Source organism: Piliocolobus tephrosceles, chromosome 5 (genome assembly GCF_002776525.5).
Source record: "Piliocolobus tephrosceles isolate RC106 chromosome 5, ASM277652v3, whole genome shotgun sequence".
NCBI classification, from domain to species: domain Eukaryota; kingdom Metazoa; phylum Chordata; class Mammalia; order Primates; family Cercopithecidae; genus Piliocolobus; species Piliocolobus tephrosceles.
The window spans coordinates 30,454,595-30,470,001 of record NC_045438.1 but is presented as its reverse complement, the minus strand read 5'-3'; the positions used below and the strand labels follow the sequence as shown (position 1 = coordinate 30,470,001).

At 39.1% G+C, this 15,407-nt stretch overlaps 1 protein-coding gene across 1 annotated transcript in view; it reads right to left on the bottom strand.

Annotated features, from left to right (window-relative positions):
* The window catches only part of ENPP3 (ectonucleotide pyrophosphatase/phosphodiesterase 3), a 98,695-nt gene that overhangs the window by 32,919 nt on the left and 50,369 nt on the right, over nucleotides 1–15,407 (bottom strand). The window contains exon 15 of the mRNA XM_023230655.1: nucleotides 4,777–4,904. Within this exon, the coding sequence (XP_023086423.1) occupies nucleotides 4,777–4,904 (128 nt within the window). The remainder of the gene's footprint in view (nucleotides 1–4,776; nucleotides 4,905–15,407) is intronic.

Below are 15,407 nucleotides of genomic sequence, written 5' to 3'. Positions count from 1 at the left end.
ATTCTCACAGGAGCATGAATCCTATTGTGAACTGCCCAAGCAACGAATTTAAGTTGTATGCTCCTTATGAAAATCTAATGCCTGATGATCGATCACTGTCTCCTATCACCCCCAGATAGGACCATCTAGTTGCAGGAAAACAAGCTCAGGGCTCCCCAATTCTACAATATAATGAGTTGTAAAATTATTTCATTATATATTACAGTGTAATAATAACTGAAATAAAGTGCACAATAAATGTCATGTGCTTGAATCATTCTGAAACCATCCCCCACTTCCTGCCCTGACCCTGGAAAAACTGTCTTCCATGAAACCGGTCCCTGGTGCGTAAAGGGTTGGGGACCACTGTGCTAGACCATCCTCGTCCATGTAGCATCTCGAAGGAACTCTCCAAATGCAAATATCCTTGTATTCACCTCAAGCCACCTGTATCTACCAATGGCCTACTTTCTTCAAGATCAAAGTCACACTCCTTTGTCATTTCAGATAAGGTCCTTTGTACACATGACAGCTTCACACACTCAGTGCTCCAGCAATGCAGAACTACTTGGAACTGCTGGAATCTAGTTCTTCCATCTGGAAACCTGCCTCCTTCTCTTTACCCTTCCTTGCCCTAGAGCTACTGCTGGCTTTAAAAAGGTGCTCAGGCCAGGTGCGGTGGCTCACACCTGTAATCCCAGCACTTTGGGAAGCCAAGGAGGGCAGATGACGAGGTCAGGAGATCGAGACCATCCTGGCTAGCATGGTGAATCCTTGTCACTACTAAAAATACAAAAAATTAGCCGGGCGTGGTAGAGGGTGCCTGTAGTCTCAGGAGGTAGTACTTGTAGTACTCAGGAGGCTGAGGCAGGAGAATGGCGTGAACCTGGGAGGCAGAGCTTGCAGTGAGCCGAGATTGCACCACCGCACTCCAGCCTGGGCGATAGAGTGAGACTCCATCTCAAAAAAAAAAAAAAAAAGGTGCTCTGGGCAGATCATTGAGAGAAAAAAAGGTGTCTTTTGAAGGATACAGCCTGGCAGTGTTCAAGGCTTGGCAAGCAGATGGCACTTTTGGCAAAAACAACAATAACAACAACAACAACAACAAAAATGAATCCCCTTCCTCCTGCCAATGCAGCCCCCGTTAAGGGTTGGTGAGCTGAGCAAAGATTCCATTTCCACTCCCACTCACCTTGTTGGCAGGATGCTACTATACAACCCACAGACTGTACATGGCAGACCTGCTGTATGGCAACGTGTATCCTGTCCCATCATGAGTCTTCCAAAACCCAATCAGCAACCACCCTTATCAGGAAGCATTCACTGATGCTCCTTGACATTCACAGCTGGGTCTGTAACTTTTGCTTCCTTGAGCCTTGTACTTGTGCGATAGTTATCCCACCTGATTATAGTTTTATCTTCCTACCTGGGCAAAGATCCTTTGGTTGGGTGTTTTGTTGGTTATCTCTAGTTCTTAAAAAGGTGCCTGAAATTTATTTGTCAGTTGCTGTTCCAAAATAAAAAGCTGATATTCACGTTATTTTTAAAAAGCACTTTACTAATACTTCTGCTATATCAAAACATCAGGTTTCCCCAAATTAGTAAAATCTAACACATTTTAGGCAAAATAAAGATGATGATGATGATGATGAAAATAGATTATACAAACTGTTGAAATTTGCTATAATTGTGCAAAGGGGATCTAACCTAGTTATCAAATAATGCATATTATACTAAAGATGATGTACTTTCACTAGAAAATAAGTAGCCAGAGGCTTGTGTTTTAAGAGTTGGAGAGAGTGAACCCAGGATTTAATGAGATTAGATTCTTTTTTTTTTTTGAGACAAAATCTTGCTCTGTTGCCCAGGCTGGAGTGCAGTGGTGCGATCTCAACTCACTGCAGCCTCCGCCTCCCGGGTTCAAGCAATTATCTTGCCTCAGCCTCCCAAGTAGCTGGGATTACAGGCACACACCACTAGGCTTGGTTAATTTTTGTATTTTTTTAGTAGAGATGGGGTTTCACCATGTTGGCCAGGCTGGTCTCGAACTCCTGACCTTGTGATCTGCTCATCTCAGCCTCCCAAAGTGCTGGGATTACAGGCATGAGCCACCGTGCCTAACCCAGATTAGATTCTTCACTTGCTCTCTTGTTAAGGCTGTATTCAAAATTTCCTTTGCCGTAAGTTAGTTTACTTCGTATGTTAATAGCAAGAAACTAATAAAACTAGGCTAATCTTGTGTTACAGATGAGAAAAATTAGACTCTAAGATATTAATTTTTCCTAGTTCCCACACCTAGCTAGATGGGGAGCCTGACTGTGAACTCTTGGGTTGCAGTTCTTTTAACATTTCAGTACTGGTTTTTAAAAGAATAAACAGCTCACCATTTGAGATTGGGTATTAATGCATGATACCCAGAGGTATTTGGGTGGGTGAGCTCTCACTTTATAGCCCTTTCTCCTTCTGTACCAGTGACCTAACTTCTTTGGTGTTAGACTCTCAACAGTAAATATTTGCAGAATGCACCCCAACTTGGACATATATTTATTTATATATTACATACCTAAGTTACTAAAAATTGTATATAATATTAGTAGAGCTTAATTTTGTTCACATATTTAAGGAAAATACTTTCTAGAGAATGTCCTGAGCCACAGTACACAAAGGGCTAATAAACTTCGATCCCAAAGAGAGGGGTCCGCACCATCTAGTGAACCAGTGTGAAACTGCACTCTCAGGCCAAACGGGTTTCCAGGTTATTTTGTAGAATAGGCTTAGCCAAATCCCCAGTTCCTGATCCTGAATGTTGGAGCCTAATTCCCTTATCCCTTGTCTTCTTTCATCTCCTTTTCCTTTGCTTTCCTTTCCTTTCTTTCCTTTTTTTTTTGATGGAATCAAATACGAATTCAATCTGTTGCCTAGGCTGGAGTGCAGTGGTGTGATCTTGGCTCACTGCGACCTCCACCTCCCGGGTTCAGGCAATTCTCCTGCCTCATCCTCTCAAGTAGCTTGGATTACGGTGCCACCATGCCTGGCTAATTTTTGTATTTTTATAAATTTTTTGTATTTTTCATCATGTTGGCCAGGTTGGTCTCGAACTCCAGGCCTAAAGTGACCTGTGCACATCGGCCTCCCAAAGTGTCATCTCCTTTTTCTTTGTCAAGCATATCTCTTAGCCACTGTATTGCCACTGTCATTCTATCCCCCTGGCATTACATTCATACATATTAAATAGGCTAGACAAATGCCGTGAAGTCCAGATACTTTTTATATCTACTTACGCATGAGGAAAAAAGTGCTGGTATGAAATTCAAAAATAGGAATTGTCAGTTTAGCTATCACAAAGTGTATATTTATTTGTCTGCTGGCTTATTTTTCAGTTTTCTCCACTACAGTACATGAGAGCAGGAGACAGATCTGTATCTCAAATGCCTAGAGCAGGGCTTGGTGCATACATGACAAGCATATAATAAAACGTTGAATCAATGGATTAATTGGTTATTTAAGATGGAGTAACTCATAATGTCTAATAACAATCACTTGAAATGCAGAACTGCTAAATAGCATGCACAAAGTCAAAAATGGTTTTTGTTTTCTCTAAGCACATTTAAATTTTGCAAATGTTTCAATAATCAACATAAATTACAATTATAAATAGTAATAAGAAATAAATGTTACAACTAATTCATTAGCTTGGTCTTACAGCCCTATATGTGCTCTTTTATAAAAACCACAAAGATGACAAAGGTCTTAAAGAGCTGTGTAATCACTCACTCTCTATCAGGCTGAAAGACAGCTGATATCATCTGTCTGCTGCATAGTGGGGGTAAGAAGGTGCACTTACAGTCGCTGGGCACAGTCTTAGCCTTACCCCTCATTCTCATCTATATTGTGAAGATAAGGATGCTAAAATCAGCAATCTAATAACAATCACTTCTGTGGGGAAAAGAAAGAGATCAGCCTGTTACTGTGTCTATATAGAAGGAAGTAGACATAAGAGACTCCATTTAGTTCTGTATTTGAAATGCTGTTAATCTGTGACCCTACCCCCAACTTTGTCCTTGCAAGAGACATGTGCGAAGGTGATTTAAGGTTAAAAGGATATTGGGCTGTGCAGGATGTGTCTTTGTTAAACAAGTACCTGAAAGAAGCTTGATGGTTAAAAATCCTGCCCCTCCCTGGGATTGGAACATCTCTGGGTAAAACCCATTGTGTGCTTTGTTTACTGAGTAAGGAGAAGACCGCCTTTAGGAATAAGGTGGGGCTTGCTGGAGCAATACCACTAAAAGGTTTATGGAGATGTTCGCATATGCATCTCAAGGCACAGCATTTTCCTTTAACTTATTCATGTTACAGGGATTTTTGTTCTTATGTCTTACTGCTGATTTCCTCCCTACAATGATCCTATTTTCTAGCTACTCCCTTATTTTTTAGATGGTAAAGATAATTATCAATAAATACTAAGGGAACTCAGAGGCCGGTGCCAGTGTGGGTCCTCTGAAAGCACAGCACTGGTCCCCTGGGGCCCCGCTTTTCTTTCTCTATACTTTGTCTCTGTGTATTATTTCCTTTTCTCAAGTCTCTCGTCCCACCTAACGAGAAGCACCCACAGGTGTGGAGGGGCAGGCCACCCCTTCACACTTCAAATGCAGAACTGCTAAATAGCATGCAGAAAGTCAAGAAAATATCAATGCTCAGGAAAACTCAGTGATGATAATAGCAGGGTAAGGTTAAGTAGACTTACAATGACAGATGGTTGTTAAGGGCATTATGAGATAAGTAAACAGATACACGAACCTAACAGCCAGCCATTGTTGATCCACAAAGAGATGAACTTTGTCGATTCTGACGTTATTGGCATAGTGTAGTCGCTTTGGCAAATCAGGAGTCAAATAGGGTTTGAAGTGCTGATCGGGTTTTCGGCACTGAAAAGCAAGTAAGTATTACTTTATGATACATAAGATATGCAAATTAATTTTAAAAGTTCATCTTCTACATCAATTTATGAAGCACCTTTTAAAAGTAAGGGGATTTCAGCTTGGCTAAAACAATAGGAGTATTAAATCTATTATCAATGTAGTCAGATTCGCTGGTTATTAGTTTTATCGTTGCAATGATAATCAGGTTGCAATTAGAAATTTGATTTAACACAGGAGGCAGAGGTTGCAGTGAGCCAAGATCACGCCATTGCATTCCAGCCTGGGCCATAGAGTGAGACTCTCTCAAAAAAATAAAAATTCTGATTTAAATTATGAGTTAATGTTTTCAGTTTTTATTCCTGGTGGGGGGGTGTGTGTCTGTGTATAACCATATATTATATATGATACATAACCATATATATTATATATAACTATATATCATATATAATGTATTATATATAACTATATAGCATATATATCACATATCATATATACATATCACCATATATAAGATATAATATATGACTATATATTATAAAATATATTATATATGATATATGGTTATACATTATATATTTCATGTATAATGTATAATATATAAGTATATATCATATATAATGTATTATAACTATATCATGTATCACATATCATATATACATATAATCATATATAATATATGACTATATATTATAAAATATATGTGCCAGGTGCAGTGGCTCAAGCCTGTAATCCCAGCACTTTGGGAGGCCGAGACAGGTGGATCACGAGGTCAGGAGATCGAGACCATCCTGGCTAACACGGTGAAACCCCGTCTCTACTAAAAAATACAAAAATCTAGCCGGGCAAGGTGGCGAGCGCCTGTAGTCCCAGCTATTCAGGAGGCTGAGGCAGGAGAATGGCATGAACCTGGGAGGCAGAGCTTGCAGTGAGCTGAGATCCGGCCACCGCACTCCAGCCGCACTCCAGCCTGGGCAACAGAGTGAGACTCCGTCTCAAAAAAAATAAATAAATAAAATAAAATAAAATATATGATATATGATATATGGTTATATATTATATATTATATAATGTTATGTGTTATATATTTATATTATATATAATATATAACTATATAATATATTATATAATATAAATAAACTATATTATATAATACATGATATACAACCATCTATCATATAATATATAATATATAACCATATACCATATATCACATATAACATATATAATATATATTAAACCACTATAAATTACCCTCTTTTTTAACAGAAATGGACAGACATCTAGATTTAGAGAGGCAATGACAACTTTTGAGTCTAAATTACATATAAAAATATATACCATATTAGTAGATATGAGTAAAAAAATTTAAAAGTAGTTTTAAATTACTTTAAAATGAAATTTTTCCTATTTCCTCATCTCATTTAAACCACAATATATCATATATATCAACAAGTGTGTCACTTTTAATTTATTTTTAATTTAAAAAATTGAAAAGTAGTTAATTGCACAAAAAAGTACTTTCCAACAGACTCAATTTATCTTTTAAATAACCTACATTTGCTTAGTTTTCCAATCAAGTCAATGGCTTTTGAAACCTATTATAGTCTCTCTATTTGTAAAAAAATTGTGGGTTCCTTACAAATTGGAGTAAAATTTTGTTTCTTTAATAATTATGACTGTATGGCATATTTTAAAATTGTAGAAATGCAGATCACATTGGTATCTATTTATGTAAAAGAAAAACGAGGTAATGAGAAATAGAACTACAAAGGAACTTTCTCTCCCTCATGACCATTTTGAGAAACAAGAAGAAAAACCATAAACAAAGAATATGAAATTTTTCCTATTTCCTCATTTTCTTATTTATTTTAAGCCACAATATATCATATACATTAACAAGTGTGTCACTACTATCTCAGGGACAATTTAGATAAGAAAAATAAGAGAAACTATGAAGCACATAATTTACACAAACAAAATTTAAACAAAATACAGACAGTGGAAGAGCAAAGAGAGTTTATAGAATGAAAGAGGAAAAACAAAAGTATATATTGCAAACATATTTTTGCCAGTTTTTCTTGCCTATTTTGGTATATTTTCCAGGCTTCTTATGCTTCTACTGTTTTATTTATCATTACTTCTTTCTTAAGCCAATATTTTTGTAACTTGCAGGCAGGCACAAGCTGGCAGCTGCTGAGTATGCAGCTTCCCCCAAGATGCAAGGGACTAACTATAAATTGTCCCTGTGTGTAATCCGTCACACTTTCCTGGCGTTTGTATAGCCAGAGTAAATCCAGAGAAAACCGAAGGCACACTGCCTACCTGCGAAGAAGTACCAGTGATTCTTTGCATTTGAGAATTTGGAATGAAGTCTCCAGAGTTGAGATACAATTTTTGACTTTTTTCTTCTCTCTCTCTCTCTCTCTCTCTCTTTCTTTTTTGACTGAGTCTTGCGCTATCACCCAGGCTGGAGTGCAGTGGTGTGATCTTGGCTCACTGCAACCTCCGCCTCCTGGGTTCAAGCAATTCTCCTGCCTCAGCCTCCAGAGTAGCTGGGATTACAGGCATCCACCACCATGCCCGGCTAATTTTTGTCTTTTTAGTAGAGAAGACATTTCACCATGTTGGCCAGGCTAGTCTTGAACTCCTGACCTCAAGTGATCCACCCACCTCAGTCTCCCAAAGTGCTGGGATTATAGGAATGAGCCACCATGCCCGGCCCAGTTTTTGACATTTTATCTCAGAATAAATGGTAGTGATGTCTCTCATGTAGTCAGAGTGCTGTAGAACTTAAAAAGTTGCCACTTCATGCTTGGTTATGTCTGTCCAAAATAAACTCAATATAGGTCCACAGAACAGCACTACTGGGAATACTGTACTACCACATGAAATACTTCCCTGGGAAGGATGGACTATGTGAAATGGTAGTTCATTTCTTTGGGGCTCTGTAACTCCAGGCCCAGTTCATATCTGTGATGCCATGCAATGGATTTCCAAAGCCTGCGATACTCAATCCCCTTGCACAACTGGGATTATTAGAGATTTACCCTTCCTCACCAACAGAGCTTCAGTTATGGGGATCACGAGGTGATGAAACAGAAATAAAACCATATGTGGATTTAGAGAGTGCGCACATGCTGAAACTTCTGAACTACGCATCCACTCAGCTTGAACACATTGCATGTATACACTTCACCAGAAGAGGGGGCAAGAATGTCTACAGTTTTTACTCAAGCTCAGCATACTGAAAGGTGTTGAGAGAAAAACAGAGTGATCATCACTGTAAAGAATTTCTGCTCTAAAGGCCATTCTACTTGAAACTTGCAGTGGGTCCCAGATTATATTAACCACTCTTTGCTCACTGTTTATTTTCAGTCCTTCGCACTCCATCCTCAAGAGATTTTACTCTACAGGCATACCTTGGAGATATTTTGAACTCAGTTCCAGACCACCACAATAAAGCAAGTTGTATGAATTGGTTTTCCAGTGCACATAAAAGTCATGTTTACACTATACTGTAATCTTTTCAGTGTGCAACAGCACTATGTCTAAAAAGTACATACCTGAATTTTAAATTTCTTAATTGCTAAAAATGCCAATGATCTTCTGAGCCTTCAGTGAGTTGTCATCTTTTTGCTGGTAGAGGGCCTTGCTTCAATGTTGATGGCTGCTGACTGATAAAAATGGTGGTTGCTGAAGGGTGGGGTGGCTGTGGTAACTTCTTAAAATGAGACAAAAATGAAGTTGGCGGCATCAGTGGACTCTGCCTTTCACAAAGTATTTCTCTGTAACATCTGAAACTGTTTTATAGCATTTTAACCACAGTAGAGCTTCTTTCAAAATTAGAGTCAATACTCTCAAGTCCTCTCAAAGCTGCTGCTTTATCCACTAAGTTTATGGAATATTTTAAATCCTTTGTTGTCTTTTCAACAATGTTTATGGCATCTTCACAGGGTTAGATTCCATCTCAAGAAACCACTTTCTTTACTCACTCATAAGAAGCAGCTCTTCATCTGTTCAAGTTTTCTCATGAGATTATAGCAATTCAGTCACAGCTACAGGCTCCGCTTCTAATTCTAGTTCTCTTGCTTTTTTTTTTTTTTTTTTTTTTTTTGAGATGGAGTCTGGCTCTGTAGCCCAGGCTGGAGTGCAGTGGCGCGATCTCGGCTCACTGCAAGCTCCGCCTCCCAGGTTCGTGCCATCCTCCTGCCTCAGCCTCCCGAGGAGCTGGGACTACAGACACCCACCACTGCACCCGGCCAATTTTTTGTATCTTTAGTAGAGATGGGGTTTCACCATGTTAGCCAGGATGGTCTCGATCTTCTGACCTCGTGATCTGCCCGCCTTGGCCTCCCAAAGTGCAGGGATTACAGGTGTGAGCCACCACGCCTGGCCTCTCTTGCTATTTTTACCATGACTGTAGTTACTTCCGAACCCCTCAAAGTTATCCAGGAGGGTTGAAATCAACTTCTTCCAAACTCCTGTGAATGCTGCTATTTTGACCTCCCACAAATCACAAATGTTTTTAATGGTATCTAGAATGGTGAATCATTCCCAGAAGGTTTTCACTTTATAATACTTTGCTCAGATCAATCAGAGGTATTATTTATGACAATAGTCTTATGAAATGTATTTCTTAAAGAATAAGACTTGAAAGTTAGCATTGCTCCTCGATCCATGGCCTGCAGAATAAATTTTGTGTTAGCAGACATGAAAATATCCATCTCCTTGTACATCTCTATCAGAGCTCTTGGGTGACCAGGTACATTCTCAGTAAGCAGCAATCTTTAGAAAGGAATCTTTTTTTCTGAACAGAAAGTCTCAACAATCAGTTTAAAATATTCAGGAAACGGATGCTATAAACAGGTGAGCTGTCATGCAGGCTTTGTTCTTCCATTTACAGAGCACAGGTAGATTGAGCATAATTCATAAGGCTCCTAGGATTTTCAGAATGGGCATTGGCTCAACTTCAAGTCACCAGCTGCATTAGCCCCTAATAAAAGAGTCAGCCTTTTAAGTTTTGAAGTCAAGCAATTACTTCTCTTCTCTAGCTATGGAAGTCCTAGATGGCATCTTCTTCCAATGGAAGGCTGTTTCCTCTACATTGAAAAAGCAGCAGAAACCTCTGCAGAGACAAACGACCCTGTCTGACAGCTTTGAAGAGAGCAGTGGATCTCCCAACATGGAGGCTGAGATCTGAGAATGGACAGACTGCCTGCTCAAGTGGATCCCTGACCCCTGAGTAGCCTAACTGGGAGACATCCACCACTAGGTGCAGACTGACACCCCACACCTCACATGGCAGGGTACACCACTGAGACGAAGCTTCCAAAGCCAAGAATCAGACAGGTACACTCGCTGTTCAGCAATATTCTATCTTCTGCAGCCTCTGCTGCTGATATCCAGGCAAACACGGTCTGGAGTGGACCTCAAGCAATCTCCAACAGACCTACAGCTGAGGGTCCTGACTGTTAGAAGGAAAACTAACAAACAGGAAGGACACCCACACCAAAACCCCATCAGTACATCACTATCATCAAAGACCAAAGGCAGATAAAACCATAAAGATGGGTAAAAGCAGGGCAGAAAAGCTGGAAATTCAAAAAAGAAGAGCGCATCACCCCCTCCAAAGGAACACAGCTCATCACCAGCAATGGATCAAAGCTGGATGGAGAATGACTTTGATGAGCTGAGAGAAAGCTTCAGTCCATCAAACTTCTCAGAGCTAAAGCAGGATTTATGAACCCAGTTCAAAGAAACTAAAAATCTTGAAAAAAGAATGGCAGAATGGATAACTAGAATAATCAATGCAGAGAAGGCCATAAACGAACTGACAGAGATGAAAACCATGACACAAGAAATACGTGACAAATGCACAAGCTTCAGTAACTGACTCGATCAATTGGAAGAAAGAGTATCAGTGACTGAAGATCAGATAAATGAAATGAAGTGAGAAGAGAAGTGTAGAGAAAAAAGAGTAAAAAGAAACAAACAAAGCCTCCAAGAAATATGGGACTATGTGAAAAGACCAAATCTATGTCTGACTGGTGTACCTGAAAGTGATGGGGAGAATGGAACCAAGTTGGAAAACACTCTTCAGGATATTATCCAGGAGAACTTCCCCAACCTAGCCAGGCAGGCCAACATTCAAATTCAGAAAATACAGAGAACGCCACAAAGATACTCCTTGAGAAGAGCAACTCCAAGACACATAATTGTCAGATTCACCAAAGTTGAAATGAAGGAAAAACTGTTAAGGGCAGCCAGAGAGAAAGGTTGGGTTACTCACAAAGGGAAGCCCATCAGACTAACAGCAGATCTCTCGGCAGAAACTCTACAAGCCAGAAGAGAGTGGGGGCCAATATTCAACATTCTTAAAGTAAAGAATTTTCAACCCAGAATTTCATATCCAGCCAAACTAAGTTTCATAAGTGAAGGAGAAATAAAATCCTTTACAGACAAGCAAATGCTTAGAGATTTTGTCACCACCAGGCCTGCCCTACAAGAGACCCTGAAGGAAGCACTAAACATGGAAAGGAACAACCGGTACCAGCCATTGCAAAAACATGCCAAAATGTACAGACCATCGATGTTAGGAAGAAACTGCATCAACTAATGAGCAAAATAACCAGCTAATATCATAATGACAGGATCAAGTTCACACATAATAATATTAACCTTAAATGTAAATGGACTCAATGGTCCAATTAAAAGACACAGACTGGCAAATTGGATAAAGAGTCAAGACCCATCAGTTTGCTGTATTCAGGAGACCCATCTCACATGCAGAGATACATACAGGCTCAAAATAAAGGGATGGAGGAAGATCTACCAAGCAAATGGAGAACAAAAAAAGCAGGGGTTGCAATCCTAGTCTCTGATAAAACAAACTTTAAACCATCAAAGATCAAAAGAGACAAAGAAGGCCATTACATAATGGTAAAGGGATCAATTCAACAGGAAGAGCTAACTATCCTAAATATATGTGCACCCAATACAGGAGTACCCAGATTCATAAAGCAAGTCCTTAGAGACTTACAAAGAGACTTAGACTCCCATATAATAATAATGGGAGACTTCAACACCCCACTGTCAACATTAGACAGATCAATGAGACAGAAAGTCAACAAGGATATCCAGGAATTGAACTCAACTCTGCACCAAGCAGACCTAATAGACATCTACAGAACTCTCCACCCCAAATCAACAGAATATACATTCTTCTCAGCACCACATCACACTTATTCCAAAATTGACCACATAATTGGAAGTAAAGCACTCCTCAGCAAATGTACAAGAACAGAAATGATAACAAACTGTCTCTCAGACCACAGTGCAATCAAACTAGAACTCAGGACTAAGAAACTCAATCAAAACCGCTCAACTACATGGAAACTGAACAACTTGCTCCTGAATGACTACTGGGTACATAACAAAATGAAGGCAGAAATAAAGATGTTCTTTGAAACCAATGAGAACAAAGATACAACATACCAGAATCTCTGGGACACATTTAAAGAAGTGTGTAGAGGGAAATTTATAGCACTAAATGCCCACAAGAGAAAGTTGGAAAGATCTAAAATTGACACTCTAACGTCACAATTAAAAGAACTAGAGAAGCAAGAGCAAACATATTCAAAAGCTAGCAGAAGGCAAGAGATAACTAAGATCAGAGCAGAACTGAAGGAGATAGAGACACAAAAAACCCTCCAAAAAATCAATGAATCCAGGAGTTGGTTTTTTGAAAAGATCAACAAAACTGATAGACTGCTAGCAAGACTAATAAAGAAGAAAAGAGAGAAGAATCAAATAGATGCAATAAAAAATGATAAAGGGGATATTACCACCGACCCCACAGAAATACAAACTACCATCAGAGGATACTATAAACACCTCTACGCAAATCAAGCAGAAAATCTAGAAGAAATGGATAATTTCCTAGACACTTACCCTCTTCCAAGACTAAACCAGGAAGAAGTTGAATCCCTGAATAGACAAATAGCAGGCTCTGAAATTGAGGCAATAATTAATAGCCTACCAACCAAAAAAGTTCAGGACCAGATGGATTCACAGCTGAATTCTACCAGAGGTACAAGGAGGAGCTGGTACCATTCCTTCTGAAACTATTCCAATCAATAGAAAAAGAGGGAATCCTCCCTAACTCATTTTATGAGGCCAACATCATCCTGATACCAAAGCCTGGCAGAGACACAACAAAAAAAAAGAGAATTTTAGACCAATATCCCGATGAACGTCGATGCAAAAATCCTCAATAAAATACTGGCAAACCGAATCCAGCAGCACATCAAAAAGCTTATCCACCATGATCAAGTGGGCTTCATCCCTGGGATGCAAGACTGGTTTAACATACGCAAATCAATAAACGTAATTCAGCATATAAACAGAACCAACGACAAAAACCACATGATTATCTCAATAGATGCAGAAAAGGCCTTTGACAAAATTCAACAGCCCTTCATGCTAAAAACTCTCAAAAAACTAGGTATTGATGGAACGTATCTCAAAATAATAAGAGCTATTTATGACAAACCCACAGCCAATATCATACTGAATGGGCAAAAACTGGAAAAGTTCCCTTTGAAAACTGGCACAAGACAGGGATGCCCTCTCTCACCACTCCTATTCAACATAGTGTTGGAAGTTCTGGCTAGGGCAATCAGGCAAGAGAAAGAAATCAAGGGTATTCAATTAGGAAAAGAAGAAGTCAAATTGTCCCTGTTTGCAGATGACATGATTGTATATTTAGAAAACCCCATCATCTTAGCCCAAAATCTCCTTAAGCTGATAAGAAACTTCAGCAAAGTCTCAGGATACAAAATTAATGTGCAAAAATAACAAGCATTCTTATACACCAGTAACAGACAAACAGAGAGCCAAATCATGAATGAACTTCCATTCACAATTGCCTCAAAGAGAATAAAATATCTAGGAATCCAACTTACAAGGGATGCAAAGGACCTCTTCAAGGAGAACTACAAACCACTGCTCAGTGAAATAAAAGAGGACACAAACAAATGGAAGAACATACCATGCTGATGGATAGGAAAAATCAATATTGTGAAAATGGCCATACTGCCCAAGGTAATTTATAGATTCAATGACATCCCCATCAAGCTACCAATGAGTTTCTTCACAGAATTGGAGAAAACTGCTTTAAAGTTCATATGGAACCAAAAAAGAGCCTGCATTTCCAAGATAATCCTAAGTCAAAAGAACAAAGCTCGAGGCATCACACTACCTGACTTCAAACTACACTACAAGTCTACAGTAACCAAAACAGCATGGTACTGGTACCAAAACAGAGATGTAGACCAATGGAACAGAACAGAGTCCTTAGAAATAATACCACACATCTACAGCCATCTGATCTTTGACAAACCTGAGAGAAACAAGAAATGGGGAAAGGATTCCCTATTTAATAAATGGTGCTGGGAAAATTGGCTAGCCATAAGTAAAAAGCTGAAAGTGGATCCCTTCCTTACTCCTTATATGAAAATTAATTCAAGATGGATTAGAGACTTAAATATTAGACCCAATACCATAAAAACCCTAGAAGAAAACCTAGGTTATACCATTCAGGACATAGGCATGGACAAGGACTTCATGTCTAAAACACCAAAAGCAACGGCAACAAAAGCCAACATTGACAAATGGGATCTAATTAAACTAAAGAGCTTCTGCACAGCAAAAGAAACTACCATCAGAGTGAACAGGCAACCTATAGAATGGGAGAAAATTTTTGCAATCTACTCATCTGACAAAGGGCTAATATCCAGAACCTACAAGGAACTCAAACAAATTTACAAGAAAAAAACAACCCTATCAAAAAGTGGGCAAAGGATATGAACAGACATTTCTCAAAAGAAGACATGCATATAGCCAACAGACACACAAAAAAATGCTCATCATCACTGGCCATCAGAGAAATGCAGATCAAAACCACAATGAGATACCATCTCACACCAGTTAGAATGGCAATCATTAAAAAGTCAGGAAACAACAGGTGCTGGAGAGGATGTGGAGAAATAGGAACACTTTTACACTGTTGGTGGGATTGTAAACTAGTTCAACCATTATGGAGAACAGTATGGCAATTCCTCAAGGATCTAGAACTAGAAGTACCATATGACCCAGCCATCCCATTACTGGGTATATGCCCAAAGGATTATAAATCATGTTGCTATAAAGACACATGCACACATATGTTCACTGCGGCACTATTCACAATAGCAAAGACTTGGAATCAACCCAAATGTCCATCAGTGACAGACTGGATTAAGAAAATGTGGCACATATACACCATGGAATACTATGCAGCCATAAAAAAGGATGAATTTGTGTCCTTTGTAGGGACATGGATGCAGCTGGAAGCCATCATTCTCAGCAAACTATCACAAGAACAGAAAGCCAAACACCGCATGTTCTCACTCATAGGTGGGAACTGAACAATGAGATCACTTGGACTCGGTAAGGGGAACATCACACACT